The sequence below is a fragment of the Coniosporium apollinis genome (genome assembly GCF_000281105.1).
Source record: "Coniosporium apollinis CBS 100218 chromosome Unknown supercont1.32, whole genome shotgun sequence".
Classification (NCBI taxonomy): Eukaryota; Fungi; Ascomycota; class Dothideomycetes; genus Coniosporium; species Coniosporium apollinis.
In genome coordinates, this window is record NW_006913294.1 from 125,120 (window position 1) to 144,181 (window position 19,062).

Consider the following 19,062-nt stretch of genomic DNA (forward strand, 5'->3'; position numbering starts at 1 on the left):
CTCCGTATTCACACATAAAACCCCAGCACCTTGTTCGCCCGATCCATCACCTCCTTCTGCCCCTGCGTCAGCCCCTCCTCCCCACTATCCCACTCCGCCAACCCGAGCGCCCTCATCCCCTCCTTGTCCGCATACTCCGCCACATCTTTGATAACCGGCCGCCCTACATGCCTCTTCTCGCCCTCCCCGCCGCCAAAGTCAGGACACGGGGTGCCCTCGAGGAACGCGGCGCGCTGCCTCGCCACAAACGCCGCATTCGGCTCCGTAAGCGGACAGGTGGGAATGTACATGACCGAGCTGTCGGCCGTCCCGCCATGCTTCTTGTCGACCGCGTGGATGGTGTCGCAGTGCCAGGCCACGTAGTCGCCCGGCTGCACGCGCGGGACGTGCACCATGCTCCGCTCGAGGTCGAGGTGCGGGTGTAACAGTGCGCTCAGCTCCTGGCCGTGGCCGGGCGTTGCGCCCTGGATGTTTGTGCTCGGCTGAGGCTCCAGCGCCCAGTTGTCTGGACTCAGGAAGCCTTCCGAGGCGCCGCCGAAGGCCTCAGGACCGCGCTTGGGCGCGAAGAAGGGCCGCAGTAGGAAGTACACCGTCGCCTTGGCGAGCAGTGGATTCACGAGCAGCGTCCCCTCAAAGGGACCAGTGCTGCTGAGGGACAGCCAGCCCTGGTACATGCGGAACATGCTGCAGGCACCGACGCCCTGGTACATGTCGCTGACGACGGGCAGCCGGCAGGACGCCTCCCAGGGGTCAAAGTCTTCCCAGCGGCCGGCCCAGATGGAGTCGTAGACTCTGCCGCGGCCGTAGCCGTCGGGCTCCCAGCGCTCGACGGAGCCGCCGTCAACATGCGGGCCGAGGGCGAATTTTGCGTCGCCCGGGAGCCGCATGCGGAGGCGGTCAGCGTAGGAGGTCGGGTGTTGGGTGCTTATGGGCGCGCTGGGGTCTTTAGAGTGCCAGAACGACATCAGGAACTTCTGCGCCGCTAGCAGGTTCGGGTGCGTGCGCGCGCGCATCTGGGTGGGCGACCAGTACAGCTCGAAGACCTGCGGTTTGTCCGCCGGGAAAGCCTTGGTGTGCGGGTTTGCGTGGATGTATTCCCTCAGCTGCTGCTTCCAGTCCAGCGCCTCCTGCTCGGGTACCACGCCCCTGACCACAGCGACGCCGCGCTTGCGGTGCGCTTGCTTGAAGGCGTCGCTGACATTGTTGGAGCGGATATCGCTGAAGTTGACTTCCGGCACTATAGCACTGCCGGTCTCTACTATTTCGGGTATATCATGGCGTAGCTCTCTCAGCAGGCGCTCCCAGGACGCTCGAACAGCATCTTCGTTGCCGCGGATCAGGGAGGCCTTGAGGTCTGCATAGCGGGGAGGGAGCGGTTTGAAATCTTGACCGCTGAGGGAGACGAACGCATCGGATATGTCGCCTGCACGCTTTTGCTGGGACGCGGTGGCTGCTGTGCGGACGGAGGGTTGACAGGTGCAGGTGGTCAAGGCCGTGCGGGTGGAATGGCGTAGAGTGGAGAGCATCGTGAACAATAATTGACGAACTTTAGTAATACTGGGGTTTTTACTGTACAAGCGCGAAACGCAACTCTTCAGGAGAGAGCTGAATCTACAGAAGGCCGAAGCCTCGCATCGTGTCTTTTATGCGCCGCAAAACATCGCGATGGAGTTGTGAGTTGGGCGGGCGGATGCGTTTCCCGAAACAGTAACTCCGCAAAAGCCCGGCAGTGGGGAAAAAGTGACGTTGCGAAGAACTGCCGACGGGATGGCCAGGGATGCCAGTTGATCGGCTTCCGCCCTTGCATCCCGCTCCGCCTTCTCCGCACCCCACCACATTGGCACACCAGGGCTGAGAGAGTACATCGGTACCTCTGCTGGATTGTCCAAGTTTCCAGGCTTTACGATCTGGCTGATAGATGCCGTAGAATTCCAACTGGCAGCGAATCCGACGCTACTCAGTAACTATGCGATGATAGTTCTCACGCCACGGCCGCAATTGCAGCGGTCAATAACGCTAGATTGACACACCAATACTCTGCTGATCAATACCACTCAAGTACCACCTGGGCATGACATAGCCCGCCGCCCGCCCACTTCATGGAGACTGCCAAAGCAGCTCCCAGCTGGCGGCATACCAAAGCCGACGTTGTCCAACCACCGATCCTGTCTACCACCAGCATGCCCGAAGCCAGCCTCCCGAAAGACTTCCTCTGGGGCTTCGCAACAGCAAGCTACCAAATAGAGGGCGCCGTTCACGCCGATGGCCGTCTCGACAGTATATGGGACACCTTCTGCCGCAAACCGGGCAAGATCGCGGATGGCTCCTCGGGGGAGGTGGCGTGCGACTCGTACAACCGCACGGGTGAAGACATTGCGCTGCTGAAGGACTTGGGCGCCAAAGCGTACCGCTTCTCGCTGAGCTGGTCGCGCATTATCCCGCTCGGTGGGCGCAATGACCCGGTCAACCAGCCCGGTCTGGACTTTTATGTCAAGTTTGTGGATGACTTGCTGGCGGCTGGCATCGTGCCCATGGTGACGCTCTTCCACTGGGACCTCCCCGATGCGCTCGATAAGCGCTACGGCGGCCCGCTGAACAAGGAGGAGTTCACGCAGGACTTTGTGCACTATGCACGCACCGTGTTCGAAGCTATGGGTAGCAGGGTGAAACATTGGATCACCTTCAACGAGCCCTGGTGCTCCGCCGTTCTCGGCTACAACGTTGGCGTCTTCGCGCCGGGACGTACGAGCGACAGGTCGAAGAGCGAGGAGGGCGACTCGAGCACAGAGTGCTGGATCGCGGGTCATAGCATGCTTCTGGCTCACGCGATGGCTGTGAAGGTGTACAGGGACGAGTTTAAGGAGAGAGATGGCGGCGAGATCGGGATTACCCTCAACGGTGCGAATTATCTTCCCATCCTCTGCTGCACAGCAGCGTGATGCTGAGTGGAGCTTCAGGTGACTGGTGCGAGCCGTGGGATACCGACGATCCCGCCGATGTCGAAGCATGGCAGCGCAGACTCGAGTTCGTCATCGGTTGGTTCGCGGACCCGATCTACTTCGGCCACTACCCCGCCTCCATGAAGCGGCAGCTCGGGGACCGCCTACCCAATTTCACCCCCGATGAAGCCGAACTGATCAAGGGCACCAACGACTTCTACGGCATGAACCACTACTGCACGAACTACATCCGGCACCGGTCCGATCCCGCAGACGCCAACGACTTCGGCGGCAACGTCGACGTTTTGCAGGAGAACAAGGCTGGCGAGGCCATTGGGCCGCCGACTCAGGCGGTCTGGCTGCGGCCGTATGCGCAGGGGTTTAGGAAGCTGCTGAACTGGATTAGCGAGAGGTATGGCGGGCCGAAGATATATGTGACGGAGAATGGGACGTGTATATTGGGCGAGAATGACAAGAGTAGGGAGGAGATCCTGGAGGATGAGTTCCGCGTTTGGTATTTCAGGACGTATATCCAGGCGATGGCGGAGGCGGTGGGGGTGGATGGGGTGGATGTGAGGGGCTATCTGGCCTGGAGTTTGTTAGAGTAAGTGGTGTCATCCCTTGCGTTCTTGCTTTATCTGTGGCGGAGCAGAAGGATTCGTGCTGACCGCAGCAGCAACTTCGAGTGGGCAGACGGATATGGGACGAGGTTCGGCGCGACGTATGTCGACTATGAAGGAGGCCAGAAACGCTACCCGAAGAAGAGCGCCAAGACACTGAGAGAGATCTTCGAAGGATTGATCAAGAAAGAGTGAAGCCATGCGTGACAGGAGCAACTTCCATAGTCATGGCCTTTCACTTGCAATTAGAACACCAGGCTCTCTGAGACGCTTGAGAAGCATTACAGTATTACCCCTTCTCCTGATAGGAGACAGAAGCATCCGCCCTAAGCGCACCCACAGGGCCTCTAAGAATTTGCACGTTTTCAAACTCGTGATGACTGGAGACTGGGATGGCCCTGTGAGGCCAAACCACATGCAAATTTCGTCCTTCTGCTGAAAGTAGTAGGTGCTTTGAGCAGCACGATGAAACACGCTGCCCAAGCGTCGCAGCATGCTTCTTCCTTACGAATCCAGTAGGTGGATACTGTCTGGTGGGGGGCTCCATGAGGAGTTGCAGCATCTTGTCTCACCAACAGAGGCAGCGCGGCGTCAGAGGATCATACTGAGCCACACCAACAGTGAAGCTGGCCACCCACGAAAGCGACAAGCGGCAAAATATTAGGAGCCCAAGCCGATCCACCTCTCGCGTTTCACACGGTAGCACCGTAGCAGACTCGAGCAAGTGTGCTCGGCGACGCCGAACAGCCCCCGTGAACACCCGCGATGACCGTGGGATTGGCTGGGTAGGGTAAAACTGTAGGAAGCAGTTCGGCAGCGGGTCCCCCTTGCACCTTTAACAAGAAAGGGAAGGACGCAGCTGTTGCGGCCGTAAGCCATGGTCAGAGATTTTCACATCCGCGCCGCGTTCAAGCTTTCCCGCCACTGCGGTTCTCCATCCACGCTCCACGTGGGAGACGTGAGTGCCGTCCGTGTGGGATGCTGTGGTGCGAAGGCGTTGTGATTCCGCTCTGGCGGGATTCTCGCCTCCACCCTACGGCCGGCTGGCTGCATAGCCTAGCTCCCTGCCGGATGGGATGTGCTACGGGAGGTAGGGATATGGGGAACCAAGGTGCACGATAAGAAGGATGCTATGTAAGCAACAGGTCTTCGCTTTTGGTGTTGAGATTGGGCAGGCAACCTCTCTTGCGGAGTGGAGCGGATGGGGTGGGTCGGAATGTGTATGGCGGTAATATCAAACTTCCTCTTTCGTGCATGGAACGCTGGTGGGACTTGCAAATTCGCGCAGTGCATGTTTCGAATCTGATGCTGTACAGATGCTAGTGCAAGACATAAAGACCTTTTGTCTGACTTGTTCCACAGGGTGGATAGACTTCAGCCTGAAGGGAGTGCTTCTGTGCGGTAACACAGACGAAGGAAGGCAGAGGACATATAACTGCAACTCGGCTCACTTCTCTTGTTCTCAGCACGCAAAATCAATGGATGAACATGTTGCCTTACGCCACTAGACGTTCAACACATCAGATAGAGCATGTTAAAAGCATGGGAGATGCTGCGCTTGAAGTGCGAAGTGGATTGACAATCTCCGACATGTGTCTAGTGAAGCATATCTTCAATTCCCGCTTCCAGATTATAAAGCGCTTTCTAAAGTTACTGATGATATTCCAAGGCTGCATGCCGTGACTAGGTCAGTTGAGCGGGTAGATGGTATACACATGCGACCTTGCAATGTCACTAATTAACTTCACAATTGCGAGGCTCGACGTACTGGAAGCGTCGACATGATTATGTCGGCGGCCAGTCGCTGGGATCAGCTTGTTCCTGAAGCGTCACCACAAATCACAAGGCTTTACATGTCAGGACTTCCCACGATCAAAGAAATCGCCGTTCGTGCGTCCGGACCCAGAGTGTACTATTAGAGTATGGACGGAGGTCTGTGGGGGTAACACTGCGGATGCAACTTCACGGCGTGATTGACCCCTTTGATGTCGTCGTTGAATGCTGTGTTGCACTCCTATTCCAACTGCACTTCAGGGGGACGGATAGAGGTTCTTCGGAAGCCAGCACCCAAACCAACCCGAAGATACTGCACTTAGGTCCAGCGGGAAACACGCTTCAGTACCAGGTGCTCTATCCGAACGGAGGACGTTGAGTGACTCACCGGTGTTCTCCCACTCGCCAGTAGGTGTCGATCCTCCCTGCCGTCTTGAATCAAGACGAAGCTGAATGCACAAAACAGCAGAAATATGTTTCATGCGGGTGACCCGCTACTCAACCTCTACATGCAGTGAGGTGTGTGACTATTATAGCGTGAACAGCGGGAAGAGCTAAAGGACTGACCGGTGGTATTGCGGTGGCGGATGAGTGTGTGAAGGATCTAGCGCGCTTTGATGCATGCAGGATATTCGGAAGACAAGCGGTGTAATTGCAACACACTGGGATCTAAAAGCTTGGAAGACGTCAAAGGTGCTTGGCATATAACAAGATGGTAACGGCAAATGGACAGGGATAGAGTGGGAGATCTAAGCAAGGGAACCCTTCTCATGCATGCAATAATTGTACGCATGTCGGGGAAGCCTCTGCAGTGCATGACCGCTTCCACGGTTCCCTCTTATTTTCAGCTGTGCAGGGTATACACCTCACACCGAAGAAAATTTTGCACCTCCTGATACATCGGTTCCAACTACTGTAGATGCACGACACAAGGTAGCCGCATAGTGGATGTTTTGGTTCTGGCAATGACGACACGGTGCTGCCATATGTGTCCAATGGAGCACAGAGATACCCACGGGAACAACGAAACTGAAACATGCGGGAAGAGCAGTGCATCTTGTAGCAAGAAGGACCAGCATGGATTCGGCAGAAATTTTCAGTATGCCGCTCTCGTATGCATGCGGCGGATCTCGCATGTCTCAAGAAGAGGTTTTAGTTCCAGGAAACGCGAATAGGAGCGTTGAACACGCAATGGGGGTGACCTGCCGGTCGGGAAACCTTAACAGTGTGTTGGGTTCGTGAAGTGGCGCAACTTCCGGACGTATGAACGACTGATCCGAGATGGTGTTTTGTGCGGCCGAGGTTAAGGTTTGTGCCAAAAACGCCATAACAGCAGTTTACCTGGTTGAGCAATATATCGAGACCTTAGTGTTCCCTCGATCGTGCTGAGGTTGCTCAGCCATCCTATTCGTAGATAATTGCGCCGAATTGCTGCCCAAGGACAGTAACTGAATCCTTGGCACAATCGAGGCATCAACACAACATCGGAGCTGAAAAGACCCCAAGAGTGGTTGAGAGAAATGATGCCCGCGAGAGCCGTAGTCGAACAAACGGCGACCATACCCTGTCGGGGCAACAAATGCATGCGATCTTCCGCAGAGCCAGGGAACGGTGCTCTACCCGGGTTTCCAGTGCGCCGCCCGCGCCAGCGCCAGCGCCAGCGCCAGCTGCATGCTGCGCATCGTTTGACTGTTTTTTCTCTCAGCTTCCGTCGCACGAAGCGGCCGGCAGGCCCGAGGCGTCCTGCGGTGCGCGCCCAACGTCCGTCCGAAAGACCGGAGAACACCACCAAGGGGGCGGGAATTTGGCGCCAGCGATCAGCGGGTGATCCACTGCACGAAGGGCGCGGTAAGCGGGCACGGTTCCGGTAGGCGCAATTAGCTTTTACGGCTGCTCTGATCAAACCAATCCAATGAGGCGGCAAGAAGATGCTAACGGGCGCATGCTGAGAGTAATTTCGTCTTCGTAAAGTCAAGAGGTACCTGTGGACGGCCACCTCCTTTGGATACGGAAGCTCTTCTGCTGGCCTTTTTCGCTCGTGGGGTGGTATTGGCTGGGATGTGGCATGTTGAAGACCCGAGATGCTGCGTAGAACGCTATTCGAAACGGCGAAGTGGGCAATCTATGAAGCAGCGAGAATGGAGATACCACATACTTTATCCATGAGCAGCTGTTGTTGCTCTGCTGGTACGGAGGTACTTCCAGGGTGCCATGCCGTGGCGTGGAGCACGGCCATGGTCGAAATGAACTAGGATTGCCATGGGCGTCGCTTCGATGCGATGCGCCATCATCGCAAGAAGGCGTCGCCAACAACCCTAACGGTGCAAGCCACCCAATGTTATTCGGGCATCGAGAAATCTCTTACGCCCTTGCGACAGTGGTCCCCCAAGCGACGACCGAGGCAGAACTGGCTGGGCATGTACGACAAGGGCCAGCCAACAAAGCCGCTGCCGCGCAGAGAGCTCTTCGTGAACATCAAGGTGAATGATCCAAACATAGCTCCTACCTCGAGGACGTTGTAGGTGTGCAACACACTAGGACGTTACACTGCTGAACAACTCGCAGTCTCTACCGCACGGAACCGGTTTAAGGCTTTCACCATCAAGAGGACCTTAAGTTCAGCTCAGCCGCAGCGTGGTCCTGAGAACGGTAGTGGCTGCAAGGCGGCAACGTCCTTTTTGGGCAGCCCTTGCAAGTTGACGACAGCGGCTTTTGCTGTTCCACGCCATGCTTCGTTCAGATTATGGTGTCTTCGGCTTTGGAACCGAGCATCAGTCCTCAAACATGGGCCGGGATTGTAGTACGTCACAGAATTACCTGACGGGCAGCTCTGTTCTAGGGTTTGTTTCAGGCTCTCTGCCCACGGGGGTGCAAACACTGCGATAAGAGCTCGCCGGACGATGGCCCTGCAGATCTCCGCGCAGCAGAGAGGGTTGAGTCTTGCCGGAATGGGCGTCGTCTTGCGGATCGTCCACGTGGGCAAAAGACCCAGCTCGGGCGCCAAGCTCGCCCTAAAGCAAATGAAGCTCGCCTAGATTGGGAACGACCTGCACCGTCGCTGCCCAGGTGGGGAAAGCGGAAGGTGGGGGCTTGGCAGACCCACGTTGCATCGACCCCCGGCCATGGGGGCGGAACTGGGATTGTCCCGTGGACCTGGGTAGCTGTCAGTCTTGATTCTGGGAGCGTAACGTTACCTAGGCAGCAGTTATTCCCGTCTCGTAATGGATTGGAATTGGGGGGGTGCTTGACAGCTGTGGGCCGAACCACTCCTGCTGACTTAGCATCTTCGAGCCCAAAGCCGACGGTCCCATCCTCCATCCTCCATCCTCCCCCATCCCGTCGCCGGCGCCCCAAGATCGAGCAGGGGGCTCGGCGATCCGTGGGACTGATGCGGCCACGCTGCTGGATTTAAGGTTTGGTGGTGTCTTGCCCCTGTTGTAACGACGAGACGAGGGGGACCGCGCGGCATGGATCCAAGAAAAACCCCGGACAAAAATCTGCACATTCTGAGTGCATCTTACGGTCCATATCGCGGACCGCGCATCCGGGGCGTCATGGCTGTCTGAAAGTCAATGCAAGCCCCCTTCCCGCAAGGGTCATTCACGTGGCTGCCCATGCCGGGTCGCTTGCACTAGAAGCTTCAAAAGCGCTCGACCTGCCCCGGGTTCATAAGAAAGCCAAGGTGCCTGTGCAGCAAGCGGTCTGAGCAGAACCAACATCGTACGTCTGATACTCTGATTGAGCTCGCCCTTGCCCGCCACGAGGCCGCCAATTGAACCCCCCGTCATCCTGTTTACTGCCTGCCGAGGGTATCATCAAGAGCACGCTTCTGACCCTGACCACGGTCCCGTTTGGTACATAGCCCTAGTGACACGCTCGATCCTCCGTCACGACCACGCAATCCTCCCAAGCTAAAAAACCGATGTCTTGGAGCGGACTTCACAAGATCCCAAAAAGCTGTCGAACTTGTCGCCCAATGAGCCGCCTGGACCACCTAAACATGTCTGACATGAAGAGGACACCCCCGCACGAGAGCTGCTCCTCGGACTCCGACTCTAGAGGAAAGCGCAGCTCGTCCGGGCCCAAGAGAAGGGCATCTCGGGCTGGCACTCGAAGTGTGACAACACTGACAGCAGCACAACTCGAAAGAAAACGTGCAAACGACAGAGAAGCTCAGAGGGCGATTCGACAACGGACCAAGGACCACATCGAACAGCTTGAGCGCCGAGTTGCTGAGCTCAGCGCCATCCAGGACGAGAACACAAGACTGGCTGACGCGTTGCGCCGCATCGAAGAGCTGAAGCGTGAGAACAACTCTCTCCGATCGAAACTCAGTCATGCTCTTGCAGCACTGAATGCGGAGAGTGGAGGTGTGTAGCTCTCTTACCTAGTCAATGTTGTCCTCGCCGTTTATCGCTGCCCTGCTCTGTCGTTCATTTACCGTGCCACGTCCCAAGAGAAACACACCGCTAACGAATCCTAGGTACAGGGAATCTTCTGGGCTCCGACGGTGGTATGCTTAGCTCTGGAGCGCCGTCACCACCTGATCGCATCCACATCACGCACCACCATCATCAACCGTCCCCTATGTCCAGTGTAGCGCCGAGCTTACCGCCGCTTCCGGTGCATGCTACTCCCCTTCCTCCTTGCATCCTCTCTCAACCCGATCACTGGACGTCGCACCCCGGGTACAGTCCAGCACTGACTTCCACCTCCATGGAAGCGCCCTCAACGTTGTCAGGCGACATCTCGAGCGCTTCGGAAGTCATGCGCTGGGGTGCGCATTCCCAGCGCCTCGGGACTCCTGTATCCCTGCCGGAGTTGAGCACGCATCATCACCACCCAGCTGAGGCCACCGTACCTTCGCTTAGCTACAACTACATGGTCGACGCGAGCGGCCGGCCGCATTACCAGCAGCAGCAGCAGCAGCAGCCCCAGCAGTACCAGCCGCATCAGCAACAGCAGCCGCATCCGCAGCTTGGGCAACATCAAGTCGCGTACATGCCCACCTTGAACCCGGGTTCTCAGCCGCCTCAGTATCAAGGACAGCATATGACGCCTCTCATGACGACGTCGTCCGCTTATGCTCCATACTCTACCGTGCAAGCCTATGCGTCTCCTCATCCGAGCGAGGGTACCCATATGATGCATAGGACACAGGTTGATGCACCGCACATGATGTACCAATTATCATCTAATATGAAGATTGAACAGTGAGAGGCACGGCACCGCGATTGCGGAATGTACAGCGGATTGTATCGACGAGCAGACACGCAGTGGAACAGTTCTTTTCGAAGCACTTAGGACAATATTACATTTTAATAGGACTGGTCGCTGGCTCGACGTTAGTCACACACGTCAGAAAGGCGCAGAGCAGCTTCGGCTGCCGAGGAGCTGCCGTCCAAGTTACACGCCGGGCGCCGACTTCTTTTATCCTACGTCGCCCTTCTACTCAATGCGCTGTCTGTAAAGCTCCTGCATTACGCGCCTGTTGTTCGCGAATCTTGGCCAGCAAGTCAGGATACTGTTTACCGTTAGCGCATGTTCTCCATTAGGTTACCAAAGTCTCTCCGTAGCAGCGCTGCAACGAGCACCATCAGGAGTACCCACCCATCTCTCACCAACATCTGGATGACTCCTGACCCTGTTCATCAACGTCGCCTCCCCCAGGTGGCCCCACCGACCTTTCACGAATGTAAACTCAACATCGTCTCTCCTCTTCCCCTTCTCTTCTTTCAACTGCCTAACATCCTCGGGCACCTCCATCTCTTCAAACTTCGCATCGTAGCTCACGCCCTGGAAGAACGGCACGCTGAACCTCGGCCCCTCTCCCTTTTTCGGGCTCAACACCCTATGCGTAGTACTCGCGCACACGCCTCCCGTCAACGCCTCCATGCCCTGTCCGATGGCCACCACCAACGTTCCCGGCAAAGGCGAGACGTCTATCCACTCTCCGGCCAAGTTCTGGGCCTGCAGCCCGCGCTGCGGCGACGCTTGCAGCAGGTAGCTCGTCAGCATGGAGTCCTTGTGGGGACCCACGCCCTGCCTGTCTGCTGCATCGTCGCTGTCAGTAGCAGCCTCTGGGTACTTTACGATCTTGAGCTTGTGCTGCTGCGAGGCGTCGAAGAAGCGGTCGAAGGCTGTGGCCGGCAGACCCAAGGCTTCGGCGATCAGGGAGGTGAAGAAGGTCGAGATGGCGGACATCTGCTGCATGTATTCCTCGAATACAGGACGGAAGTGCGGGAGATGCTGTGGTGAGGGCCATTGGTTGGGTGCGAGGAGATTGTGGTAGAGTGGCGCGTCGGGGCCAGGGATGGGTTGCGGGGTGGAGAGGTCGAGCTGTTCGCGGTAGTCGGGGCGAGAGGCGGTGGTTTCGTTGTTGAGCTGCGTGGATTGGTCAGTTCAAAGCCATGCAGCTGGACAACAACGAAGAGGGCAGAACTTGATTTTTCTTGGGACACGAGAGACGCTTTTTTCAGAATATCCGTCGCAAGACATATAGACACTTTGTAATCAACCAAAAGCAATTCATTCATCGTCTTTACCAAAACGGCTAAACCAAAACTTCGAAGCTCCACTGCCAGAATCACAGGAAGCCGCAAGTCCATCTTTCAATACTCTCACAACCCAAGCCCCCTCCCAAGAAGTAACCACCGAAGGGAACCGAACTCACCCGACTCCACCCCAAGAAGCTCTTCTGATTCTTCATCTCGATCGCTTCCTTCTCCTCCAGCGGCAGCTCATCAAAGAACCCCACGGTTTCCTTGCACACCCTCTCCACCAGCCCCTCATCCAGCCCCGTCTCCGACAGATACAAAAACCCAACATTGAGCAGCGCATCCCGCAGCTGATCCAGAAACGCCGGCTTCGTGTCCGGGTCGCGCGCCGCCGCGAGCGGGAGGACCGGCACGGCGCTGAAAGCTGACATGCTGCGCGATGGCCGCTGGACGGTCTGGTCTGACTTCGACAAGCGGGGGGCTGTCGGATACGGGAGGGCGGTAAAGTAGGGCGGGGGTTTGTGTGAATGCGCGCGGAAGTCGGAGCGAGGAGCTTGTGTCAGGTCCGCATCCAGGAACCCACGGCCACGAGGCTTATGGCTTTGACAAGCAAGATGCCGAGGATGAGGAAGATGGGTAGCAGTGGCATCGTGAAGGGTTTTGTGGGGCTTGAAGACGGGAGTGTGGGGTTGAGGGTCTTTTGTGGGGTAGCGTAGCTTAAGGATGGTCGTCCGGACCGGAGCGATCGCGTCAGCTGTTACGCGCCGCGGAAGCGCGTCATCAGGGCGTCAGCTGCATGGCGGAGCGGAATTTGTGGGCGGAGACGATCTAGAAAGGGGCCGTTGCCGCATGTTTGCTCCGCCTTGTTCATTACCAGATTCACGATCCAACTGGACCCAAGATCGTATCGAATATTGAATAAGAAGACCGATTGCATGCGATAGAAAGCATGAGATGTTCAGCAGTATGGCCCTTCGGTCCGGTGACCATTTGAGGTGTTTTTGATCTGTGAACTGCGCTTGCGCAGTATCCACCTTGAGTGCGGCAGCAAACTTTTTGGATGGCCTTTGCTGATAGACAAAGCTTCTCTTGAAGTGTGAGTCCATCGGATGCCTACGTATGCATCGTTGTCGATGCAAGAATGCCATTCCGATACCCGAGCAGAGCATCGTGTTCGCTCATGGGGCATACCAAGTGAGTAGGTCGAAAACATGCTTGAATTGGTATGCATTACAGACGAAGTCTAGCAAGAGTCATAAATGGCATGTCAAACAAAGAAGTCCTCCCAAGATGCGAAACAGAACTTCTCAGCGTTTGCCGCCCAAATTCTGACCCTGAGGGCCCTGGGAACCCAGTGGCTCACCCACACCGGATCCGTAAGACGGAGGAGCAGCGTTGCCGAAGCCTACCACTCCGGGACTCGGCGCACGGTGCTGGTTCCTCGAGGTTCCTGTACCCAAGTTGTCATTGCTGACACCTGCTTGCTTGAGGTCCGACTCAGGAATGACACCGCCGTCGCCTCCTCCGACAACAATCTCACCTCCGCCCTTGACCTTGCCAACGACCATTCCTTTGGCCACTGATTTGATGACTGCCCGGCGTGAGACGCCAGTGACGTCGATATAGACTAGTCCAACATTCTTAACACCGCCAGCAAGCTCGGCAGCAATCCCTCCAGCTTCTGCACCGTACTTGTGGCCGACCATGGTGCTCGCGGCGGCGCCACTTGATTTAAGGAGATTCTTGCCAGAGTACTCGACGCCGTCCATGATGGTAGAGAAAGCGATCATCGACTTGTTCAGGAAGCCCGGCTTGTAGGTCTCATCAGGCCTCCCATGTTGGTCGTACGCCCTTCCATACCGAGATTTGTTCTTCCCCGCCATAGATGCGCCTAGGTTCTGTGCGATCTGGGTCGCTTTGCCGACTGTCTTGGCAGAGATCCCGGCTGCGCCCTGAGTCAGATTATTCATCTTCCTCACGCGCTCGTACGTTGCTGGCTGGAACGTCATGGGCGTCGGATTCGGCTTCACCTTCTTAGTGAAGCTGTCGGCTCCCTGGGTCAGCACGCTGCTGATGTAGCCCGAGCTCGTGACGATCAGACGGGAAGCGACTGCCGCGTTCTGAACAATGGACGAGTCCTTGTAAGCCGGGTGTCTGGCCATGCCGAGATAGTCTTCGGTTACGGGACGAACGTCGATGCGAGTCCCGTCTTGCGAGATCTGGATTTCTACAGGATCTTTAGGAGCTGTTAGTATCACGTGCGCTCGATGGAGGCACTTGGATGTTGGAGATTTCTTACTCTTGCTGCCATGCTTCAGGTCTGGGTGTTCTACCACGTGAGCACCCTCGGCCAGCTCCCCAACCACGCTGCCATTGTCTTCATCGACCAAGACGATTTGGCCATTATGCGTTTTTCCCGTGCCGATCGCATAGCCTTCACCAGGCTTGTAATCACTGGGGTTGTACGATTTGTCCCCCTTCCCCGTCTTCGGTGCCGTGGCACGCTCCATGAAGGATGTGCATTGAGCAAGTATAGTCTCGAACGTGTCGATATCCTCCTGCGTGCACTGTCCGGGGCCTCGACCTATAGGAGGAAACTCGATGCGTGTGAACGCTCCACTGTCGGGCCCGAGGTCCCATCGTGGAATAAGATAGCTTCGTGGCGGCTGATGGTAGATTTGTGTTGTTGCTGGAAGCGGTAGGTCGAGCTCAGGGGGGAGGTTGAGGTGAAGGTAGAAGTCCTCCTCCGGAGCCTCATGCTGGCCCTGCGTGTTGCTCAGATCGGCGAAAGGCGATGAGGTTGGGACCATCAACAGCGAGAGTGTCTGAGGTCCTGACGGCGTGAGCGAAGCTTCCTCGCCGCCTTGAATGTGGTAGGCCTTGATGCCTCCTATGGAGTAGAGAAGTCGGGGGTCGTGATGGCCTGCCATGTTTACTGCGGGGTTCTCTCAATTCGAAGGTCCTGAGCAGTTGGTCTATGGATGGATGGATGATTAGAAAAGTATTAAGGTGAGGTCCAAGTTCTTAAGGCGTGGATATGCAGGATCAAGACCAGGGAAGTCTCACATGTTGACAAGCGGGCCTCATGATGCCCCTCCATGCGACCGCCCCGACCGCGCTACGTCAGAGAATGTGGCTGAGCCCCAAGCACAGCCACATCGTCAAGGGGCGCAGCGTCTTAGAATTTACCCAGTTGTCCACTGAATAGCTTAAGGACTGAGGACGACGAAGGAATGCAATGTATCACTCCTGAACATGATTTACATGTGATTGTGTGTGCACCATCTAAGTATATCCGTCGAATTGGTAGAGAACGCATTGTGGGTATCTACTGCCGCAACAATGTGAATAAAAGGGAATGATGTGGCTACAGCTGCCGACAGGACGTCTAGCCAAGTTTTATAGCAGCGCATCGTTTAGCTGCGTCGTACTATCACAGCTACATGCCCAGCAGATCACGACTTGGCGCCTAAAGCTGTTGCTTGCCGCCCGCCTCTGCGGCGCCCTTCTCCGTCGGCGTTGCGGTGCCGCTATCCTCCATCATCTGTGCTCTTCCGTGGACAACATTCGGCTTCTTCTTCCCCGTGACATCCAAATAGACTGCGCGGAAGGTGCGTGCCATGGTGTGCCTGCCTTCCCAAAGTGGGTACAGGCCGACGCAGAAGCTTGAGCAGAACAACCATAGGATACTACCGTTTAAGGTCTCGTTAGCATGGTTCTACTCCGTGGAGGGGCTGAATATTACTCACCCGACAACAACCCAACCGGTGAAGAAAGGCTTGCTGAATATATAGCCAGAGCCGTACATAGGCATCGGCCAGAGAACGAGAAGCGCCAGCGTCATGACCGCGGTGAGGATTCGTGCGATACGGGATGACCTCTTCAGCTTATGCTGCTCTTCTAGTTCCAGAGCCTCGTCATGGGATTCGCCAGGGACTAGTTCTAGATCAACATTGGCGGCAGCAGCAAGGTCGTGGTCATCGCCTTTGCGGATGGCCTTCATGGACATCCAGTCGTAGTTTTGCTTGCCCACGGCGAAGGTTAGGATAGGCACGAAAATCATCGGAGACAGCAATGCCACTACGTTGCCAGCAAGCATGGGGTTACTGCGCAAGATCAGTCACTGTTTTCTGCAAGGGCACGGCTTGGCTCGCAGGTTTAGAGCTTACTTTGCACCTGTCGTAGCAACCGAGAGCTCCCCACCTTGGGTCTTCGCTGTGACGAGCCACGCAACGAGAGCGCAGACGAAGCCTAGAATGGGAGAGAAAGTGGCAGCTGCCCAGCTCTGTTTACTCCATAGGAGGGTCAGGCTGGCGGGAAGCACGGCTGCGGAGATTATGACGCCCATGAGGAGGTAGAGGTAGCCCATAGATATTCTGTTGAAGTAAACTGTCAGCTAATTCTCTCCATGCCTGGATGGGCCTAGCTTACCCAATGTAGTACAAGGCGGTAGAAAAGCCTGCCATCACAACAGCGAAGCCAACGACGCAGCTATGACTCATATAGATAAGTTGCCTGCCGCTCGCCTGTGGATTGATGTACGTTTGGTAGAAGTCGTAAGTGAAGATCGACGAGACGGCGATGAGCTCCGCAGACATGGCTGAGGTGACAGCCATGAAGATGAGCAGCAGTGTCGCAGCAGCACCACCACTGCCAAGCATGGCAACCGCAGCCTCAGGCAAAACAAGCCCGGCCGAGACGTCCGCTGGGGACATTCTATTCGGATAGGTTGGAAAGACCGGGTTGCTCTCGAGCGCAAGAGCGGCCAAGCCCATGGTTGTGGCAGCTAACCAAGGGATCGCGAACCAGCTGAGCCCACCCATGATGTAGCCTGGAAGCGCGTGCACCGGGCTGGCTGCAATGGCTTTGTTGTAATAACCTGTTGAAGAGAGCATGAGTGGTGAGCCCTTGATGGGCAATTTATGGGATGACTGACCGTTGTCGCAGAACACAGTTCCGAAGTTACCCACAATATTGATGACGAAGAAGATGGCACCCTCCTTGGACTGCATGGTGAGGTAGCTACCTCCTGCATTTCCTTCGACTGGATGCCTGCTAGAGGCCTCGACCAGTAAATCGTAAACGCGACCGGGGCTCCCGAGAACATCGTTAGTCGCGTAAGCCGTGAAAGCGAAGGTGAAGATGATGACCAAGATGACTACGGTATGAGCGTAGTCGGTCAGGAAAGTGGCCTTGATCCCACCAAACATGGTATACAACACCACGCCAACGGGAAGCAAAAAACAAGCGGCTGCCGTGTGAACGCCCGTAAGCGATGTGACAACGGCGCTGCCTCCGGTTAACAACATAGCCGTAACCAGGATGTTGGTCATGAGGCCAAAAACCATGAAGACTACATGGGTGGCGGCCCCGTACCGTGCTCGAATGACTTCCAGGAAGGTGTGAGCGTTGGGCGCCCTGCGCTTCAACTCGATAGCCAGTGTGGCGAATAGGATGATCTGCACTGTTGCGCCAGAGGCATACCAGAAAGGGCCGGAGACGCCACTACATAGCCTCAGTATTTGTCCCACGTGGTCAACGACCTGGGTATACATACTAGGAATACGCTACTCCAGAAGACTGTAGAAGTGTCGCAGCCCATGTCCAACTGGAAACAACGGCTGATGCTACCAGGCCGGATTTGACGGTTCTCCCAGCAGTGCTGAACATCTCACTGGTCTGTACCTCATAGTTGTATCTATGCGACTTTAGTACCTGCTTGTTTTGGCAGAATCGTAAACTGAGTTAAAGAAGAATCCCGACTAAAGTCCGAGTGGATATAGACTCCGAGACAAGGATGCATTAGGGGAAGCGTCGGCAGGGCTGAGGGTGCGGCGATGCGGATCAGATATGGACTGAGACCGTTACACGCAGGACTTGGTATACTCTCATCGAGAAGAGGCAACTAAGAGAGAATGTGCGCCTACCTCTTGAGCACGAACGTCGTCAAGATCATACCGAACCTGGGCAGTCAGTCGGCTTCCTCCACTCCATTCCATACGGCAGTTGACTTACGCGAAGGCGAACCCCAATCCAACGATGATCCCATAACCAAAGGCCTGCGAGAGCGGAGGCGTGGTCTCTGAAACTGCCGCCATATTGCTTCTGTTACTTCTCTAAATGCTCCACAGCGGGAGAGGCCTGAGTCGGTTGGCGGGATAGTGGTTCTGTACAAAGCAACAGCGAACAACGACAGCTAAGTAGACAGCAACCAGTCTGGCAAATGTGGGTAGGAGAGCTTGGGACATGATGGTTTCCGCGATAGCTGACAGCCGCCGTTCTTCATTGCGCCTATGCATGGCAATTGATTGCATGGTGTGGTGTTACATCCCAGCCCATGCCGTGTTGATAAGACATCTCTGTTGGTCGAGACATCGAGTAACGGTCTGATAAGGAGCTAGCATACATGCTAGTCACATATCGGCGCGTTTAATGGAAGGAGATATATGGGTCGTAGCCGCTACGCTGGGATGAAATCGTGGGATGTGGGACAATACATGCAGCCCGGCCGGTAAGCGGTTTTGGTGAAGGAGCCGTGACACCACACAGTAGCAACTCCGCGCTCCAGCCTCTTGAGATAAGGTGCTTGATAGCAAATGTCCTAGGGCTAAATGCGGGGAGCTGTGGTGAGAGAGCTGAGGTGTTTGGCAGACTCCTGTCCGTGTGCAGCTGTTCCATGTGAAGTTGCGGGCGGCGCCGTTCAGCCGTTGGTCCAAGCAGGGACATCCTGACGCTGTCATTGGTGCAAAGCTGGAGATCATCACTCTTATCTTTTGTGATCTGCAAGTCATCTTTTCTTTGAAACCCCAACCTAGCTGCGGTAGCCTTCCGAGCTTGTGGGAGATATTCGCCGCCGGCGCGGGCTGCTCAATCGCATCGCCTAGCTTCAGCGCTGGCTGGCCTGAGCTACTGGAGATCCACTAGATACAGGAGAGTATCAACCTTGTCCGCGGAGCTGCGCCTCACCGGACAGAGGCTTTCCCACCCGACATATGGGCGCCTGATGTTGTCGCCGGATGTGCTGAACTCTATCGATTCTAACATACTGAAAAGAACTCTATCCTCAAGCTAAATGCCTACAGCCCTCGTTCCTCATCAGTTCATTTGGATGTACGGTAGAGAAAGCTAGCTTTCGCTGTGTCGCAAATAGCAATCTCACAAAGCTCACTCTGCAACCGAAGCCTCCTTTAAACACGCAAAACGCTTATTTTAGCCGTGGAGCGCTGTCATAAT

At 56.0% G+C, this 19,062-nt stretch overlaps 6 protein-coding genes across 6 annotated transcripts; 2 read left to right on the top strand and 4 right to left on the bottom strand.

Annotated features, from left to right (window-relative positions):
- Positions 1 to 8: 8 nt before the first annotated feature.
- Positions 9 to 1,526, bottom strand: W97_06374 (uncharacterized protein; the record flags this gene model as incomplete). Its single annotated transcript, XM_007784248.1, has 1 exon — positions 9 to 1,526. One exon carries the CDS (start codon positions 1,524 to 1,526, stop codon positions 9 to 11), a length of 1,518 nt encoding a protein of 505 aa, XP_007782438.1.
- A 573-nt stretch (positions 1,527 to 2,099) lies between these two features.
- On the top strand, positions 2,100 to 3,754 carry W97_06375 (beta-glucosidase; the record flags this gene model as incomplete). The annotated part of the gene is made up of 3 exons (XM_007784249.1): positions 2,100 to 2,898; positions 2,958 to 3,543; positions 3,616 to 3,754. The coding sequence occupies 3 exons, from the start codon at positions 2,100 to 2,102 to the stop codon at positions 3,752 to 3,754; spliced, it is 1,524 nt and encodes a 507-aa protein (XP_007782439.1).
- A 5,578-nt stretch (positions 3,755 to 9,332) lies between these two features.
- W97_06376 (uncharacterized protein) lies at positions 9,333 to 9,710 on the top strand (the record flags this gene model as incomplete). Its single annotated transcript, XM_007784250.1, has 1 exon — positions 9,333 to 9,710. One exon carries the CDS (start codon positions 9,333 to 9,335, stop codon positions 9,708 to 9,710), a length of 378 nt encoding a protein of 125 aa, XP_007782440.1.
- A 1,074-nt stretch (positions 9,711 to 10,784) lies between these two features.
- W97_06377 (uncharacterized protein) lies at positions 10,785 to 12,260 on the bottom strand (the record flags this gene model as incomplete). Its single annotated transcript, XM_007784251.1, has 3 exons — positions 10,785 to 10,856; positions 10,943 to 11,716; positions 12,006 to 12,260. 3 exons carry the CDS (start codon positions 12,258 to 12,260, stop codon positions 10,785 to 10,787), a joined length of 1,101 nt encoding a protein of 366 aa, XP_007782441.1.
- An 876-nt stretch (positions 12,261 to 13,136) lies between these two features.
- Positions 13,137 to 14,759, bottom strand: W97_06378 (uncharacterized protein; the record flags this gene model as incomplete). The annotated part of the gene is made up of 2 exons (XM_007784252.1): positions 13,137 to 14,065; positions 14,129 to 14,759. 2 exons carry the CDS (start codon positions 14,757 to 14,759, stop codon positions 13,137 to 13,139), a joined length of 1,560 nt encoding a protein of 519 aa, XP_007782442.1.
- A 539-nt stretch (positions 14,760 to 15,298) lies between these two features.
- W97_06379 (uncharacterized protein) lies at positions 15,299 to 17,927 on the bottom strand (the record flags this gene model as incomplete). Its single annotated transcript, XM_007784253.1, has 8 exons — positions 15,299 to 15,518; positions 15,579 to 15,935; positions 15,999 to 16,205; positions 16,261 to 16,708; positions 16,766 to 17,334; positions 17,387 to 17,527; positions 17,757 to 17,792; positions 17,845 to 17,927. The coding sequence occupies 8 exons, from the start codon at positions 17,925 to 17,927 to the stop codon at positions 15,299 to 15,301; spliced, it is 2,061 nt and encodes a 686-aa protein (XP_007782443.1).
- Positions 17,928 to 19,062: the final 1,135 nt, after the last annotated feature.